Genomic DNA, 19,275 nt, shown 5'->3' on the forward strand with positions numbered 1-19,275 from the left:
TAGGCGCTGTTGCTTAGTTTAAGTGTGAACACCGGTTGATTTATGGGTTAAGAGAAGGCCAACATGTGGAGCAAGAGTACTTTAGACCCTGCAGTGTTAACACAATGTGCTGCATATTAAAAAAAAACAACATTGTACTGCGGGTCACATCCTGCATTTTTAATGAAGTTCAATTGGCTGCAGTCATATGCATATTTTCTGCAGTGCTGTACACTGTAGAAAAAAACAGTTGGTGGTGTGAGCATGACACAATGTACACACTCGGTCTCTAAAGAACATTTTTCTACAAAGGTAACTATCACAGCCAGTTTTTCCAGGCCGGCATTTTGATGCATTGTTTTGTTTAATCCCAACGGGAGGGAGGTACGGATTAATTTGTTGCATCTGTCAGACCCATGCTGGCACCGCTGATAGTGTCCATGCCAGTGTGAGCTTTTTTCTCTCACCACTGTTTTCTCTTGTAGCCACTGAGGCTCTTTTGTTACTCTGCCAAAGACCTCTTTCAACCAGATCTACACATTTCCACTGTGCTATTGTTCTACCCCTTTGGCTCTGAACCCACACTGTCTCTGCTGAGTGTGAGGTCCAAGCCCTGCCTCCGTATCCACAGCCCTTTTGTATCCCTCTTGACCTGTGGCCTCCCAGTGCTCCCACTGGATGTGATCCAGGTCCTTGGTTCATGAGGTCAGGCACATTGATTTGACACGAGAGCAGGAGTGTGAGCTTGTGTTGGTGTAAACAGCTCATGGGTCTCTAATGCAGTGTGTCATACAGCCGTCACATATATGTGAGTCATGAGCTTGCGTGCTGCCTGCAGAGTTATTAGAGAATGGCCTTATGAAACTGTGTCCACACTTCATACATTGTTAGTTCATTTAAAGTATGTGGCTTCCACATGACATCCCATTTTCAGTTGTTGTTTTGTGGCTGAGTTCTGCTCACTTCATTTTTAAAATTGCTCTTGTCATGGAAGTCAGGAAGAGTGGAATATTCTAATAAGGAAATGAACAAACAGCGTGCCGCGTGGGACTGGGGAACAAATTCAGATTGCAGAGCTCTGGTTTTTAAAAAAGTTGAACCATGTGAGGAGTACTGAGAGTTAGAAACACACTTCCAAGGTTAATCCAGTAAGGAAACTTGACTTGAGAAGCCTTCAGAGAAAAGTGAAACATCTTTGAGAATTCTACCAAGTCCATTCAGACATTCAGAAACAATATTCCAAGCAAAAACTTAAGTATGGTAGTCACAATTTGACTACTCATTCAGGGAGAGGATTGTGATATATCGATCAGTTCTCTTGACAATTACTGGACACAATTCTGAACACTTTTGCAATAAACAAACTACAGACATACAATTGGTACCACCCAAGGCCCCTCATCTCACCCAGAATGAAATATACAAAATGACTCAGACACATGCTCATCCAATTCACTCAACATAACAATAATTATCACCATGCCTTGTGGCTTTGTCCCCCTGTTTGCAGCTTTTGGAAGGGGTTTATGAACAAAATGTCCAATCTGTGTCCAATTTGGGGTGCAGCCCTCCATTTTCCCTCTCTCTGTTTACTCTGGGACACATAAAGCCAGCACCCAGCAAAACCAGACCTTTACCCAGAGAGAGGCTGAGAGCTTCTTCATACTCTGTCAGAAGTACAACACATTGTATTTTCTATACAAGTTATTTTGCACAGTGAAAAGTCATTCAAAGTACAGTCAATGTGTGGACTGAAAAAAATGTAAAAAGTCGGATCCGCTAATATTCAGGGTTTTGGCAATTAAATGCCAATCTTTGCTACAACAGTGAACAGAGCCATTTATCTGCAAGGCAAGTTTGCCCCTCATGGATGAGTCCAGCCGTATGAGTCATTGTTATCACACCAGGGGGATGAAAGATGAAGAGACATGGGGAAGAAGAGCAAAGTAGCACAAAAATACCTGAAATCACAGACAGCTGAGACTGAGTTATAATGCTCTTTTTGGGATAAAAAAAAGTTTGGAATGCAGGAGGGATGTTAAACAGCCGTCAAATAGTCAAAAAGATGGAAATATGGTGTCACAGTTTCTCATGTCTGAAGGTGGCGAGCACAGACTGATCATCTAAAATGGGTAAATGAATATGTATCTGAATGTGTGCCCATTATCAGAGCCTTTCATTCACCATTTATCAGACAGACACTGAAAACATGATGGTATTTTAAGGTATAACAATCAAAAACCTACATCAATTAGTGTAATAACTTTGTTTAACCATTATCTTAAATTTTAGAGTACTTTTTAAAATCTTGTCTTGGATTCATCTTATTTTCAGGGTTGACTAGTGTTGTTTAATTCACTTTGCCTGAGTCATCTTCCCCAGAAAGGGTCACATGACAAATATGACTCATAGCTTTTTCTTGTGTGTTCACAAGCAACCTGTGACGAGGCATCCAGGCAGTGGCAAGGAGGGTTTTCTTTGTTTAGAGAGGTCACAAGCCACAAAGATGGGAAGTGATGTTTGTACCCCTTAAGTATGCATCACAGTCTACTCATTTGTGTTTTGCACGGGGAAACATCTGGACAGAGAAACAGGTGACTTTGCGAATAAGAGAAAATGGATTGGGGTCAAAAGCAGATTTTTGCTAAAGAGAAATGTACAACAAATACTAAGTGACACACTTGAGATGTAAATATGTTTAAACCCTTTAAGTTGTGCCATCAGTTTGATAAAAAGCTGCTTGATTTAAGAAGAAAGAAGAAATGGCAGGAGAAGAGAAGGCTTACCTTTTCTGTGGACTGCGAAGTGCCAAAAAAGATTGGTATGAACGCTAGCCAAATGATGCAGGTGGTGTACATGGTGAACCCGATGGGTTTGGCCTCATTGAAAGTCTCCGGCACTCCTCTGGTTTTAATGGCGTAGACTGTACAGGTGACCATGAGCAGCATGCTGTAGCCCAGCAGGCAGATCAGAGACAGGTCAGAGATGTCACACTTGAGCACCCCTCGAGCCATCACCGGGTTAGATGTCCTCTGGTCCTCATAGTCAATAATGGCCTTGGAGGGATCGGCAACAAACCAGATGCACACCCCGAGCAGCTGCACCGAGGCCAGGGTGAACGTGATGACGAGCTGCGAAGCTGGGGAAATGAACCTTGGTGCACTCACAGACATGGTACCCTGCTCAAAGATGCGGTATATACGATTAGTTTTGGTGAGCAAGGCGGCATAACTGATGCTCATCCCCAGACCTAGAAAGATCCTTCGAAGAGAACAAATCCCTACATCTGGGGTGGAAATCATGAGGAATGTCGTGGCGTAACAGAGAAAGATACCGGTTAGCAGCACGTAGCTCAGCTCTCGACCTGATGCTTTCACAATTGGAGTGTCATTGTAGCGGACAAATGTGACCACCACAAACACGGTTGCCATGATGCCAGCAACAGCGATGAGCACAGGGAAGACGGCCCATGGAGAGCTCCACTCCAGTTTAACAATGGGTATTGGAACGCAGCCTGTGTGATTCTCGTTGGGCCGGGAATCAAAGCGACACATCTTACATGTGTTGGGGTCTGCCTGGTACTGATAGCCATCGCAGCGCTCACAGTGCCAACAGCAGGGGATGCCCTTCACGATCTTCTTGCGCTCGCCGGCCTGACAGGGCTGGCTGCAGATTGAAGACGGGATCTGACGAACACCGCCGGGCCACTGCATGGAACGTACCTGTGAGGGAGGGAGACAGGCAGAGACAGAGGAGAAGAGATTTGTGGAGTACTGAGCTGCCTGTATCCTGTAAAATAAAGCACGAAGAGGTGGGGATGCTTTATTGATCCATGAACACCCCAGGAGGTCAAGGACAATCTCGACTGTGTTACTTGATGTCTGGGTGTTTGAACCTGGCCTTGAGAAAGCTCTAAATGCTCCTGCTTTTATTTATTTATTTGAGTAAGGGGTGGGAGAGGGCAAACCAGGGGTCAAATGAATCACTCTGCAGAGATTCAGCAAATTTCTCCAGTGGGAGGTCGACTTCTCTGAAGGACGAGACATGAGAGAAAAGAGGGGATACATTGTTAGCTCCGTCGGGGTCTGACACATTTTGTTTTTCCTTCTTTCACTTGAGTGAATAGTTGTTTGTGTTAAAGAATCAATACTCAGCTGTGTGTGATCAGAGTGAGGAAACATCATTTCGATTTCAGGGTGCTGGATTTCCCTCTTTTACAACAAGCACACTTGTAAAGACAAGTTAAATCTGTCATTTTAAGCCTGTCTCCCTTTAACGCCATGTTATCAATTTTCTTCAATTGTTCAGCTTCATTCCAAGCTGCTGAGTTTCTCTGTAAATGTGCATTTAATTAAGAACTCAAAGAACACTAATTAAATAGTGGACTTTAGAGCTAGCAGGTTTCTCAGTAGGTGCCGACCGCAAACCTCTTTTTTCTTTCACAGAGCACGTTGAAAGAAGTAAAGCTCCTCTCAAGCTGCTTCATGTGTTCAATTGTCGACTCTTTTGCGTGCCCTCGGCTGCCTCTTCATGTTGTCAAAACATAATTTGTTTAGTTGGCTTTGTGTAATTTACTGTAATAATAGTGTTACTTCATCACACAGCTTCCTGCCCTCAGTATTGTTTTTGGAAGCCAGTGATGCTGTCTGAAGAAATTATATTAAATATGTCTGTCCTTAAGCTCTCATGGCTTTCTTTTCATCACAGTCTGCCATGTTAATCATTGAAAGCGCCCTCTGGATATTTACACCTTTGAAGATGGCACTAAGCGCTATCAAATGGTTTGCAAGGAGTTAGTGAGCAAACACGGGGCTGCCGAGCTGAAGAAAACAACTTTTCAGAGATGGATTCTCGCTGCAAACACAAACACAACACTTTTGGGCTTAATTCCATCAGTCTTTAGTGTGAGCATGTTTGGACATGAAACAGAAGAAGCGAAGCTCACGTTGAGATGGAGTTGATCCGTCCAGTGGCCAATTATTTTGTATTCCCCAGTTCGGTTTCTGATCTGGTACTGGTAGATCTCGTAGCGTCCTGGAGCGTCTCCATCTTCGTTGAAGAGCACTGGGTTGCCAGCAATGCCTAAAAGAGATAACAATCATCACTTATTGAGGTGTTTCCCTAGAAGGAGTCTTGACAAGAAAAACTAAATCAGAATGAGTTGTTAATTAGGAGCCTGTTGACTTCAAATTAGCAGCTGCTCATCCTTTCAGTCAATACATTATGTACTTTTTTTTTTTGAAAAGCATTGAACGAACAGACATCCCATACCCCGAAATGCTGCTGAATCTATCAGCAACTAACTGAGAATTTTCAACCCAAAATGTACGTTTGTTTTTTGTCTGGTGTAATTTAGGGGAGTGTTTAGTCAAGCTTTGCTTTGTATGATATATATATATAAATATATATACATATACATCTTCTGCTGCTTATCCGAGGTCGGGTCCCGGGGCAGCAGCCTAGGCAGGGAAGCCCAGACTTCCCTCTCCCTAGCTACTTCGTCCAGTTCTTCCGGGGGTATCCCAAGACATTCTCAGGCCAGCCGAAAGACATAGTTTCCCCAGCATGTCCTGGGTCTGCCCTGGGGTCTCCTCCTGATGGGACGTGCTCTTAAAGGGATAGTTCAGTTTTTTTATTAGTGGGGTTGTATGAGCTCTATGTTACCACAAAGGACATAAGATACAGTAGAAAGGTGTCTCCTCTCCCTCAGTAAGACACAGACTGTAACCGCTGGTGACGAGGAAATAGGCGCTAACAGGGAAAGACCGTACCAAATTCAAAGGCTATTTTCTCTGCCTACAAGAACTAAAATCAAAAAGTAATACCACAGTTTAAGAGTACGCTACATATAATATTTTTTAAGTGCATTAAGTCTTCGGAAATATAAAAATTTATCCGAACCTAACTAACTGGTCATGTGTCCTTCTGCACAGCGCTAGTGCGCTCCGTCCCCCCTCCTCCTTTCAGCTGTAGGGAATGTAAACAAGCTATGCTTCGGGCGTCGGTTGTAGCCTTGTGTAAGTTTGATCAAGTATCGTAATTCTTTTGTTTGTACTCTAAGGATTGTGAGGCAGCGTAGGAAATTCAAAATGAGTGACTATGACAGTGATGATGAAGTTCCATTCACTTTGAAACCAAAAGGATACCTGTATGAACCGGAGTACACAGAAGAAGAGCTGCTACAGATGGCGACTGAAAGGAATACAGAGGAAACATCCACGACTCGGCTTCCTCTTCACCATGACAGACCTGTGCAACGTCCGCATTACTGCAGACGCTGCACGGATCCTGTCGATCTCTCGTCCCATCCTAGATAACTACTTGTTCCTATCTAAAAGCTAGTTGTATTGTGCACACCAGTTATCTTGTGGGAACTAATTCATCATGTTGTGCACTTCATTTGAGTCATTTGAGTCAGCTAACAATAACATTATGTTTGTCTTAAATATTATATATCATGTGCACTACATACGGGGATGTGTCCATTCTTATGGCCAACAAGTCAACTTCTGTGCAGGGGACAGTAAGAATCAGTACTTTGGATTCTAGTAGTTACAGATCTGTACTTATTTTCAAGCTACTCCAGAAAAAATTGACCACAGATTATTTCACAGCCTGAAGATTTCTTTTTTCCCCCACTGGTGATTTTTCCTGTTGATTGACATAGGTCTTTGTCACCAGGTGCTGGGGTAGTGATATAATGTTCCTTTTTGGATATAGTAGAAGAACCACATGTACAGTCTGTACTGGCCCACACATCCAAATCTTAAAGTGCTGAGTGAAGAACAGAGAAAATATAAAAAAAAGAAAATTAAATCTGCACACCAGAAGCTGCTTGGATCTGAATTTAATAAAAAAACAGTTATTTTTCATTAAATTCAGATTGGAGCAGCTTCTGGTCTGTAAACTTTATATCCTTTTTTTCCATGACAGTGGCAAACACAGAAGAATAACTGGTATCTAGGAATGGGTCTAGCAGGTTTTTTTTGCTTCTTCTGTTTTTTTAATTAAGCATTTTGGGATTGTCTGAAAGTTTTGACAGCTCCTTAAAACTGTCCATATGGACTCAGAAGTACCAGAGCAGGAATGATACTGTTCATAAATGGTAAATGGACCAGAACTCATATGGTGCTTCTCTAGTTTTACTGACCACTCAAAGCTTTTTACACTGTTCATCTCATTCACCCATTCACACCTCATTCACTGCTATGGTAGGAACCATCAGTTTAACTATCGCACACACACCCATTCACACACCACTGACCAACACTGGGAGCAATTTGAGGTTCAGTGTCTTGCTCAAGGACTCTTTGCCATCGGCATGTGACAGCAGGAGCTGGAATTGAACCCTCAACCTTCTGATTGAGAGTGAAGTCAAATTCCTTGTATGTGTAAAATTACTTGGTAATAAAACCTGATTCTGAGAGGTGACGACTCCCACTGAGCCAGATACATAACAAAGACATATCTGGCAAGTATCATCCTGTAAATAAGTTATGTAACACAAAATATGCTTGACTCTGTTCGAGCTTTGTTATCATGGTGATGTGCAGATATTGTAGAAAAACTTGAAACAAATATTTAAAGTTTGAACCATATGGTATGATAATCATATTTTACAGATTTTTCCAATATCAACACTTTTCTGGCGGTGAAGTTGTGCACACACAGTGCCCATATGGAGGCCAAGCTGCCTTTTGGAACCAGCTTTGTGTTTCTGGCTCCGGAGAAGCACTCATTATGCCGTCCATCTTGCAAAGGTCTTAGGACTGTCAGAATATATCTTCTTTGGAAACTTATGTATTCAAAAACTGTAAAGAGGATCAGAAGCGACCTCTTCTTGACCTGACACCCTTCAAACCGCTCACTTAGCCTCCACAAGGTGTTCCCTGCTTGTCATTGAGATAATAATAATGTGATAACAAGTGGATAACAATGATAAAGACGATGTATTCCTGTGTGGTGTTTTGAGACAAGCTGTAATGATGCGTAAAAAAGAAAACACACCAAAGATTCCTCTTTGTCTCCCTAGTGGGAACTGGATGAGCGGCACTTTTAGCTCAGCAATCTGTTTAATCATGGAACACGTGGAGAGTTATCCTCAGAGGCAGAGCGCTGAAACTTCACGTCTAATTGCTTTTCACATCACCGGCGTCTATGCAAACGTCTATACCTTCAAACACTGAGGGAATCTTTAAGCCCCTGTGCTTTTCTTACTTATTACGTCTCCCTGAATCACAATGAGCATCCTAGTTAAGAACAAAAAGTGAACGTGGCCAATTGCTGCTGATGGATTTCTGCTGATGAGTATTTTTTTGTTCCTGCTCTTTGTTTTGGTGCCGGAGGATGCAGCGCCCTAATCCACATCTCGATGAGTCAGCCCTGCTGGATTATGGTATTACTGTTTTACTCAGCCGTGCCTCTGTGACAATGCCGCCCACGTAACAAAGCAGTTAGTGATCATGGGAGGATTACAGTGACTTTATGAAGCAGAGAGGCATTTTGTTTATAGAAACATATTAAGCACATCAACACCATTAGTAAACTGTGACATTTTCTTATGATAAATGCAATCTTTTCAGGGTTTTTCTCACTTTTTTCTAATTCACCACCTTTAGTAAGAGTGCTTTGAAGCCTTCTGCCTTCCTCTGCCACAGCTGGGGTTATGTGATGCAGCCTCTAAGTGCTCACATGGACACCACTGAGAGAGGAAAATGGACCCTGAATGGTGCACTACTGCTCCTGAGAAAATTATGCAGTAACACTGGAGGTACATGTGACGTTTGGTCATGCTTTCATCATGTTTTACAAACGGAAAACTGCAGAGAGTTTTGTATTCCTGTAAGCTTGTGTTGTCTTTTCAACTCTTTAGTGATCGCAAGTTTTTTCCCAATCAGAGGCAAAGCTCACCTGGCAGACAGACACTGGCTGTTCATGTGGCTCAAAGCCTGTTTCTTAAATTTTGCATTTCTAACAGGTCCCCCACTGATGAATGGCTTCAAAATGGGATGGGACTGGTCGGGGGATGCATCGTTGCTCTAGCATCTGGCAAAAATAAAATGCAAGCATATCTGATCTGGAGAGCTTGGACTTGAATAGAAACCTATCAGATGCCCCAAGACCTCAAGAGAGCCATTCACATCAGACACCTCAAGAATATCACTGAACTGAAACAGTTTTTTTTGAAGAGGAATGGTCCAAAATCCCTCCTGACTGTTGTGCAGGTCTGATCTGCACAACAGGACACATTTCACAGAGGTTATTGCTGCCAAAGGAGGGTCACCCATTTATTATGACCAAGGGTTCACATACTTTTTAGACCCTGTATGTTGAATGTTTACATGGTGTGTTCAATAAAAACATGAAAACATATAATTGTTTATGTATTACTTTAAATAGACTGCCTACAGTTTGTGACTTAGATTAATATCAGAACACATTTAAAACTCATTTGTGTAGAGATCCAGGCAAGTCAAAGGGTTCCCCCCCTTTTCCAATATTAAGCAATATTCTTTACCCATCTTCAACTAAACAAGAGAGGGCAACAAATGTGTCTCTGGAGGCAGCAATTTTTTGTAATTATTTATTGTTTTATTGTGTATTTATTGTTCTTATTGTTTTATTGTATCTTTTTAATTTTAATCTGCTTTTTAAATGAATTTTAATTGTTTTCTTTTAATTTGTTCTGCCTGTAAAGCACTTTGAATTGCCATACTGAAATGTACTATATAAATAAACTTGCCTTGCTTTGCCCTGCCTATTTTTTGAAGGGGCTGTCAGGGGTTTGAAAGTGATCTTGAAAAAGTTTCCCTTCTGGATATATGCCTGATCATAATCCATCCTTAAAATGAGATTATCGGCGTCAATATTGCTGGTTCCAGGTTATTTTGAGCAGGACTGGATTGATTTGCAGCACGTCTAGATCTCTATGACAACACCACACCAGCTCCCAAAGTTTAGTAGTGAAAAGAGATATTTGTGTTTTTCTCTGCTGAAAACAATTTCTGTGATTAATTTTGTAGTGATGGTGGACACAGGAGCCTAACTGTCAGACAGGAGCTAAACTGTTGGTGCTAATGTTCATTCCAACCCACATGCAGCAGTTATTCTGCAGTGGTCTGTTCAAACTTGAGAGTCTATCAATAAAATGAAGAGTGAGGTTATGTTAGCTCTGCTTGGTAGACAACTGGCAGGACATAGCTAACCAGGATTTACTAACGTTACACAATACGGACATGTCTTAGAGCACCGGGCTGCCAGCTGCACTAAATATAAACAGGTACTAAACTACTTATAAACTGACAGTGTTTACTTTTTGTCACATTAGTCTACAGATATGTCGGAGCACTGAGCTGCCACACAAATGTGGGCTGCTGCAACGTTCACTTGATGTCACATTTCATTACGTAACTGTACTGATAATCACCTTATCTTGGCTCGTTGTATCCTGTAAAAAGTTGTCTTGAACGAAGGAACAAACACACACCTTGATAAAAGTAAGTTACAACACACAACAGTGTGGGTGAGACTCCAGGCCAGAAGGTGGCGATGCAGTCTAATTAAATCACATCCCCCTCATATAATCATTTGGATATTTTTCAGTAATATTCTGGGGTTTGGATTTAAAACTCTGAAGGGCCACCAAATGACGTTTATAACAATAAGTCAGTTTAAAACATTTTTTCTTAAAACTGTCATAACTCAGTAAGTTTATAACTCTTAATACTTGAGCCACTGATCCATTGCTTTAACATGTCACTGTGTTCGGCTTTTTCACAGAAAAGTCAAGAAACCTACAAATTACTCTCAAAAACAAGAAGTGAATTCATTTCTTATTCAGTGTTTTCATGACAGATCAGGCTGATGAAGACTCCCACATCACTAATCACCTTTACAGCGCTGCTCTGAGTTTGTATTGTGTAACAGAAATATTACATTCATCTGCTTTAAAGAAAAAAAAATCCATTCAGCTGTCTTCCAAGCTCTGAAATTAGTGCAGAAAAAACTCCTCCAGATTGATGTTGAAAATTAAATTCCTTCTTGCTCTTATAAAGACATAACTCAACCTGCTTCTGGAAAGAACATCCACAGTAAGTACAGTTTGAGGTGCAGCGCTTGGAAAATCAGCCGACACAGTTAGGATTATTATGTTTAATAAATGCACACAGGATCTCTGTGAAAAACAGAAAGTAAAAGCGGTAAATTGTTGAATCGGCTGTGATTCTTTTGTTGTACTGATAGAATTAATGCTGTGGAAATTATGCAGAATGGACCCTGGTAGCTATTAGAGAACGGCTCATTCCATCCCACCTAAATGTTCTTTTGCAGCACTTTATGTGTTCATGACAATTTGAATACTGGTGTATTTGTGAGCCTGTGTAATGTTCAAATTCTGTCCTCTATACACCCTAAAACACAGTTTTTATTGAAATTAACCTATTGACACATGTATACAAAGCACACCACTGAAAGCTAACCATACTTAAGGCTCAGTTAGAGAGCACTTGTGGAGTTTATGTGTCATAATTGAGTAATCATGCAAATGCTGGGACAGCAACAGTGAAGGCGGGGAAGACACGCATATGCACACTTGAAGGGAGGAGTGGATTGGTGGTAAATTCTGCATGACTTCCCTACTTACAGGTCATTAAGAGTTAATGACCAGTGCAGAGGGCAGCAAGCTGTGCTACCATTCACCAAGGTGTCCCGCTTGTGCATCCATGCAGAACAAGCACATGTTGGATTAATGATCATGCTGGAGTAATTGTTAAGGTGTGAGCGTGCAGATAGAGGGAGAGGGGTGTACAATACCACAGTCATTAAATATTACATATAATTACAAGCACTCCATTAACCCCAGCATTTCTGTGAGAGCACACGAGGCCAAGAGAAAACGAGTAGCCTGTGGTACACACATGCGCGACCTCAGGCGATGCTGTCACATTAGTACACAGTGCGGTGCTGCCGTGGCACAGGCAACCATGGAACTCATTATGCCCCTGAATAAGTGAGAGCACTGTTTAGACAAGCAGTTTGTGCCACATGACAGGCCTAATCCCTCATCTGCAACTCAAACATTGATCATACTACCCCAAAGTGCCACAGCCCCGTCACTCCTGATGAATAGGAAACACTACTGCTTTTAAAGAAATGAGGACCCCACGCAGTATACCCCTTCACTTTTATTACCCTTTCATTTCATTACCATACACCATTAGGCCACATTTGTCTCTTGCTTTTGTTTAACCATCATGCCTACCACGGGAGAGGTTGGATGTTTTGTGCCAGAACACCATACCATCTGGTTACTTCTCATGTGCCTCATTATTGGCACCAAAAAACCTGTCGGCTCATTCTAAATTGACCAAGAAAGCAAAGGCATTTGCAGACAGAGCCGTGAAGGGCATTACTGGATGTAGCATGATGCAAGGCTTGGGTGGCTGCAGCCTTGGTCTTGTGGTGCTGCAAACGATATTTCCATGCCATGGGCTCATTAATGCTCCTCTTTCTTGTGACCATAGATCCATTCCTTCACACCAGATCCTCCTCCGCTCCATCACAGCACCAAATTTGATAGTTTTCAATTTATGTCAGTGCCACAAGTCACAGCGGACTTCTCTGTTGCATTCTGGTTGCGTCTCAGCTTTGAAAGGTCTGGATCCTCTGAATCAGAGACACAAGACCTGTTATATTTATGCAGGATGTGGGAGCAACTACAGCATCAATAATAAAGATGGATTTCTATATGTTGAAATGCTGTGCTCAGCATGCACTGTGTCAATGATGGATCCTGTTTGGCTTTACGACCACAATGAACTGGCAATATGAGCCGAGTCAGTCCAGGAGTCAACAGGTTTGAGGTTTTAAAGCTGAACAAACAGAACGTGAACACTGTAAGAAATTATTGCCAAGAAAACACTAGATGCGGGTCCAATTTACGAATAGTCCACCTAACAAATTCTTGATCAGCCAATATGTCTTGTTTGCTCAGACTTCAATCATTCCATCCACCAAGCAACCCTAAACAAGTTCCAGTTCAAGCTAAGCTGTTTGGCATTGGCAGAAAACATTTGCCAAATTTTTCATGGGTGCAACTCAGACACTTATGGAGTCAAAACAATGCCTTTAATAATTGGTATTGAAAATAAAATTTGGCAACGAAAAACACACCATTAAACAAAAAAAAAAACAAACAAAAAAAAAATTGAATATATATATATATATATATATATATATATATATATATATATTGTAGAAAAATTAATTATTATTTAATTATTATTAATTATTTTAATAAAATTTTCCTGAAGTTAAAAACATGGACATCAAATGTTGTACTACTTTATATATATATATATATATATATATATATATATATATATATATATATATATATATATATATATATATATATATATATATATATGTAGTATTATGATGTTTTTGAAATAAAATCATATCATTTTTATATTTTATTGATGTTACTTTTTTATCAGACAGTGTATAATTTCCATGTCGTTTTTCTTCTCTGATCACACTTTTTTTTTTTTTCTGTGGAGTACTGTTTTTTCATTTTCAACTTCTTGTCACTTTTTTGGCATTGAGGGGAAGGGCCTATGAGGGTGTGATATGCATACTAATTGCATATTGTTGGAGAGTACGGCAGCACATGGCTGAACCGTAGTGTATTTAACAGTCTATAGCTGGACCCCACAGGACCTACGGGATCTTAAAGTTCACCTGAAGCTCCAAAAGCACAAGTTAGTCTGTTTCTTTCTGCTGTTGTTTATCAAGAAGTGGAATGGATTGAAGATAGTTTTAAAATGATTTAATAATCCTACTCCTGTTCGATGCTGCTGAATATTTTGGGTTAATAAGGTTATGGGGCCTTGTCAGCGATGATGTTGGCCTCAAACTCCTAAAGAGATAAAGGAAATTGCAGAGATAGACTTTATTGATCACGATTAGCCACAGGTTAGCTAGATGTTGCCTGTTAGCCAACACTGGCTAGCTAGCTTGTTTCAGCTGACTTCTGCAAACCCGTTCTTACATCATATTGAAAGATACTTTAATCCATTCCATTTTTTTAATATCAAAACAGCAGAGTAACAGACTATCTTGTGGTTTTGGAGCTCCAGGTTAACTGTAGGTGTAACGGTCAAGGCTCTTGTAGGTCACTGGGGTCCAGCTGAGAGCTGCGTTATTCACAAAAAATATATAAATAATATGCAAATCACACCCTCCTAGGCCCTTTCCCTCAAACCCTCCTCTTCACCCGAAAAGAGTGACAGAAAGTTGAAACTGAAAAAGAGTAAGTAAAAGAAAAAAAAAAAGTGTGATCAAAAAAGAAAAAAATGAAATTGAAATTTTAAACAGTCATTGATAAAAAAGTGACATCAAATAAATAAAGCATGTTTTTTATTCAAAAACATGGAAACATTTGATGTCTGTATTTTTTTACTTCAGAAAAACGTTATCAATGCCACTACCTGTTTTGATGCCGTTATATATTTATACATATATTTATCATACACATTCAAATTTTATAATTTATCAAATTTTCTTGTGAATGTTCTTTGAAAAGTGTCTTGAGATAACATTTGTTTTGATATGGTGTTTTATAAATAAAGACTGATTGATTAGTTGATTGATTGATTGACATTTTTTAGTTTCAGGATATGTTTTTCAATGCCAAATTTTATTTTCAATGCCAAACATTAAAGTGATCGTTTTGCTCCACACACACCCAGCTCTGTTGCTCAGCATGTTCCTTACAAGTGTGGCTCCATTTAAAAGAGCCAGTGATATCTGTGTGGCCACATAATAGAAGGGACTTAAACAGAGCTTGTTATCTCAGCACAAAAAATCAAGCATGATTCCCTGATCTTGAATCAGAAATCAATCACGTAAGACCCAAAGTGAAGTTTGTAATCATGAGTAAACCTGTCCGTCTACTTCAGCTTCAAACATATCAGAATGTTTTCTGTGTTATTTATAGTCTTGCAGTACAGGAACAGAAGGTATGCTTACACCTATTTATGGTGGCATAACAGATAGCACACTACCATTAAAAGACTCCATATTTAGAGCGGTCTGCTGTTATCGTATTAAGAAGCCGACAGATTTCTGTTAGCAGCAAGGCTGGTTGTTATGCCAGTGAGAGAAAAACTAATTTCTCACATGCACATGGATGCACCTCGTCTGAATGGCTCATATCCTTGAGCAGGGAGAGGTGGTAAGGGGTGGAGAGCCCTCAGAGCTCGCCTTCATTCCACACTCATAAACGCTGTCCCTGGTGAGAACGACGACGCAAAGGCCACTGCTTTTTTAGTCTGTGGCAGGGCAAAAACACTTTTCCCTGATTTGATAGCAAGAGACATGAAACACTACTGGGAAGCTTCATTCAATTCCAGCCTATTGAAGTCTCACCAACTCTGAGATGCATCAAATGCAGAGGTGAGAGCTCAGAGAGGGGAGGCTCTAAAGAGTGTCAAATAGTGTTAGAGATGGGCGAGAGGTGTTTGATTCTCTCCTCTTTGTCGGCCACAGCTTTAGAAGTTAAGAAACAGCTGCAACTTCAGATTCATCAGTGCGGAAAATATGAACAAAGAGAAACGGAAAGGCTCTTGAGAAATACCCCCCGACTAGTAAAAAATATCCCCGGCAAGCAAATACTTTTTTTGATCTTTTCTTAAAGGTTATCTGTCATCATCCAGCTCAGTGTGTCCCCTGGTTAAACTCTGACAGCCCACTGAGATCTCATAGATAAATGGTTTGGTGTGCGTGCTAGGAGTATGAGAACTGTGAGCATCTCTGGTTTTTAAGAAGCTGTTTTGACATTTGACCTTTATTAGCTGACTTTTATTACAAAGAAGAGCAAAAAAATTAATAGATTTGATATGAATATTTCTTCCTGGAGTCCTGAGAACTCTGCAGCTCTGCAGATGGGAAGTAATGTGAATTATTTTTAGCAGATGGCTACTAAAAGTGCTGACAACAAACAGAAATGTGTAACAATAGATTCTTGCTGGCTCAGCCTCAAGAATGATTCATCACAACAACAAAAAAATGACCTACTTTGACATACATTTCTGGCGATTGCTGTTTGATATAAAAAAAAGAAAGAGATGACTGTTGTGTGCTCGCTGGTGCATGCCGTACTAATATCACCACACAAAGATAAATATTGTCTTTGAAAACATAATACACAGCCCAGTCTGAACTTGTTTTATGTATCCGGACTGGTTCAATACACCACTGTGGGCTGATGCAATTAGATGGAGTGTAGTGTAACCCCAAGGCAAGCCCTCTGGTCGGACAGTGTTGTAACATTTATATGGTTTGCCTTTTAGAGCAGGATTCAGCACAGAGGGAGCGTATGCACTACAGACTCATGTCTCTGCACACAGACTAAAAACCTTGTTGAAGCCACTTCATGTAAAGCACCACTCAGTCCATATTGAGCAAACAATCACATTTAAAAAATGTTCACACTCAGCTTTTTCAAGTTCCCACATGTAATATTTAAACAGCTTGTTTCACTCAGTGCTATCTGAATGTGTGTGTGTTTTTAAAATACACTTTGGGTTCTTCTTCTACAATGCAATCTATTTATTCACATTGTACACATCTTTTTTTCAATCAAAGGATTTTTACAGGTCTTTGGAGAAATGCATTGAACATTATGTAAGCCCCTTGCACACCAGACGCATATTTTTTTGCGCAGATATTTCACACATCATTATTATTTTTTTTAACCTACTGTTTTTCAATGCAAGCTTTCACACCAGCAACATTATTTGGCTGAGTGAAATTGCAGCTATAAATTTTTTCAGACCTAGGTCGATTTTTCCAAAGTTTTACTTATGACGAGTACACATTCAACAAATCAAAACGCTCTTTGTTGACACATCACATGCCAAAACATTCAACATGGCAGGCTGCTTGATTGTGTTTGTGTCCCTGCACATGGTTCTATACAACACAAGATATAAAATCTACCAAGACAATGATTATAAAGGAGGAGAATAACTACAGCGATTGAATATGACGCCTCCGCATTTTTTACAATTTCGTGCCATTTGTTTGCATCGTTGTTGGTGTGCAAACAAAGGCCTTAATGCTCAAGATTTCCCCCAAATAGATGAATGTAGACTTTTAGGTTCAGGTCTAGTAGTATCAAATAAACAATACATGGCCGTGACATCACATTTTTCAGATGATTTTTTTCCCCTCTTTTCCAGAAGGGGCTGCGTTTATAAATATCCCTTTTCAACTAGCTATTCTCCGAAAATCCAACATTGGTGGGGGTTTTTTTACAGCAGGGGTTTCCAAACCTTCCAGCCATTGACCCCAAAGACTGGGAACTTCCTGCTGTATGACAACCCAAAAGAAAAAAAGTCCTTGGATGCTTGATGTAGCTAATTAATAAAACATTTGACCTATGAACACATGTTGCTCTGTTTCCTAAACCAAGCAGCTACCACTGATACCCTTGTTATACTGGCGACAAAAAAAATGTGTTATCAGATTGGCATTTTCTGTTTGTACATTTTTATATTAGCCCTATCTTTTATATTGAAAAATAATGGAAAAAAATGTGCAATTATAAAAAGGTTTTGGGAACCACTGTTCTAAAGAAAACCTCCCCAAACTAACTAAGCTTTACATTTTCCATTTTATTTAGCAGTGTAAGATAACTGTAGTCAATAAACCCTTGATCCCTCATTGCTCTCTGCTCTTCCTGTCTAATTTCAGGCAACGCTGATACATCCTCTGCGGGTGATTGCAGAGAGATCCTCTGTTAAAACACTGATTGAAGTGTGACATCTCATGCTACATATGAACCCTCTTAATCATATGCAGCACGTCTCATTATGCACTCTTGTACTTTTAGATTGTAGCAAAACACCACAACACTAAGAAGCCTTATTTTCTGGCTTTCTTACTGATCTCCTGGGTGTGTAAGATGCTTGACTCTGATTGATCAAAACCCTTACCCAACCCATTGATGACGGTTATTGACTTTCACTGATACGAGAAAAGCCAGAGGAAGACCAATCACGTTATGTCAAATCAAGAGTTCAGAGACTTTAGCTTTTGCTTGTTGACACCATAGAGCCATTAAAAGCATTAGCTTCCGTTAGCATCCTATTGGTAAACAATATGGCTGATAAGTTAGTTTGGGTTAGCATCCCAAGAGTCCCTTTAACTTTTAAGAAATGTCTGAAGACTCAACTGTTCAGGGAACACCTAAGCCCCATTTCCACCAAGCAGTCCGGTTTAGATCAGTACAGTTTGGTGTGGGTTTGATTGGTTAAACCTGGTCCTGTTTGCGTTTACACAGCCGCAACACAGTGTACCCCACTAATGAATCCAATGTAGAAGAATAACGTGACACAGTAAACTAAGAGCAATGATGGGAGACATCCAGCAATTCGTGTTCTTTGTGTTTTCCATGTGGCTCTTTGTTACAAAGCAAAATCAAGCTTTGTTCCAGAGAAGACTGTTTGCCACCAGGAGAAATACAGTCTGTGTAGCTCGGTAGATAACGGTTCTCTTGACCAATCTTGTTGTAGCTCCATTTTCTGGGATCGGATCGGTTTGGTCTGGCACCCCAATGGAAGGGTCCCAAAAAGTGATTTATTTGGGGATCTGTCCTGGGATCAGTCAGTAGAAACACTTAAAAATGGGTATCACACCCAGACAACCCAAACTGAATCGCTTGGTGGAAACTGGACTTTAGACACTCAATTGGACCCTTCTTTTCCTTGTCCTCAGAAACTGAATGAATCTGAAGGTCTCAGACCCAGCTCTTGATGAATATTTTGCGCTGACATTGTTGAATATTGAATGTTGTTAGAGGTTGACTGTTATTGTTGATGTTCATTGTGGTTATTTGTGGTGAGAAAGAAGAAAAAAATGACTCTTTGGACAAAACCGTTTGCCAAATGAAATTGTGGAACTGAGGAACAGTAGCATGCTAATTTGGCAGATGGAACAACATGGATACTGGACTTTCACTCTAGATCCTGACCGGCAGGTGAAAACAACTTTGAGTCACAGGTTTCTACAAAAAAGTACTTCAGTCACGAGCAGTGGTGATGATATCAGCAGTGTTAAAAGTTCGGACATTTCATTTATTTAAATGGTGCATCTACCGCTGAGCTCAGAGAAGGAGACGCTGAATGAGGCCAGTTTAATGTTAACCACTACAACAGCCAGATAAAAATCCATCAGTGTGGATCACCAACTGCCATCAAATTAATGGGATTATTTTTGATGTCATGTGAACAA

At 40.4% G+C, this 19,275-nt stretch overlaps 1 protein-coding gene across 1 annotated transcript in view; it reads right to left on the reverse strand.

The window, feature by feature from the left end:
- Positions 1 to 19,275, reverse strand: part of LOC141787868 (metabotropic glutamate receptor 4-like) — a 298,257-nt gene that overhangs the window by 19,375 nt on the left and 259,607 nt on the right. Inside the window, exons 8-9 of the mRNA XM_074666566.1 lie at positions 4,925 to 5,061; positions 2,766 to 3,701 (exon numbers count right to left, since the gene is read on the reverse strand). Coding sequence (XP_074522667.1) covers positions 2,766 to 3,701; positions 4,925 to 5,061 — 1,073 coding nt within the window. The remainder of the gene's footprint in view (positions 1 to 2,765; positions 3,702 to 4,924; positions 5,062 to 19,275) is intronic.

The sequence above is a fragment of the Halichoeres trimaculatus genome, unplaced genomic scaffold (assembly GCF_033239565.1).
Source record: "Halichoeres trimaculatus isolate MK-OKI-2021-1 unplaced genomic scaffold, fHalTri1.1 fHalTri1_scaffold_1, whole genome shotgun sequence".
Classification (NCBI taxonomy): Eukaryota; Metazoa; Chordata; class Actinopteri; order Labriformes; family Labridae; genus Halichoeres; species Halichoeres trimaculatus.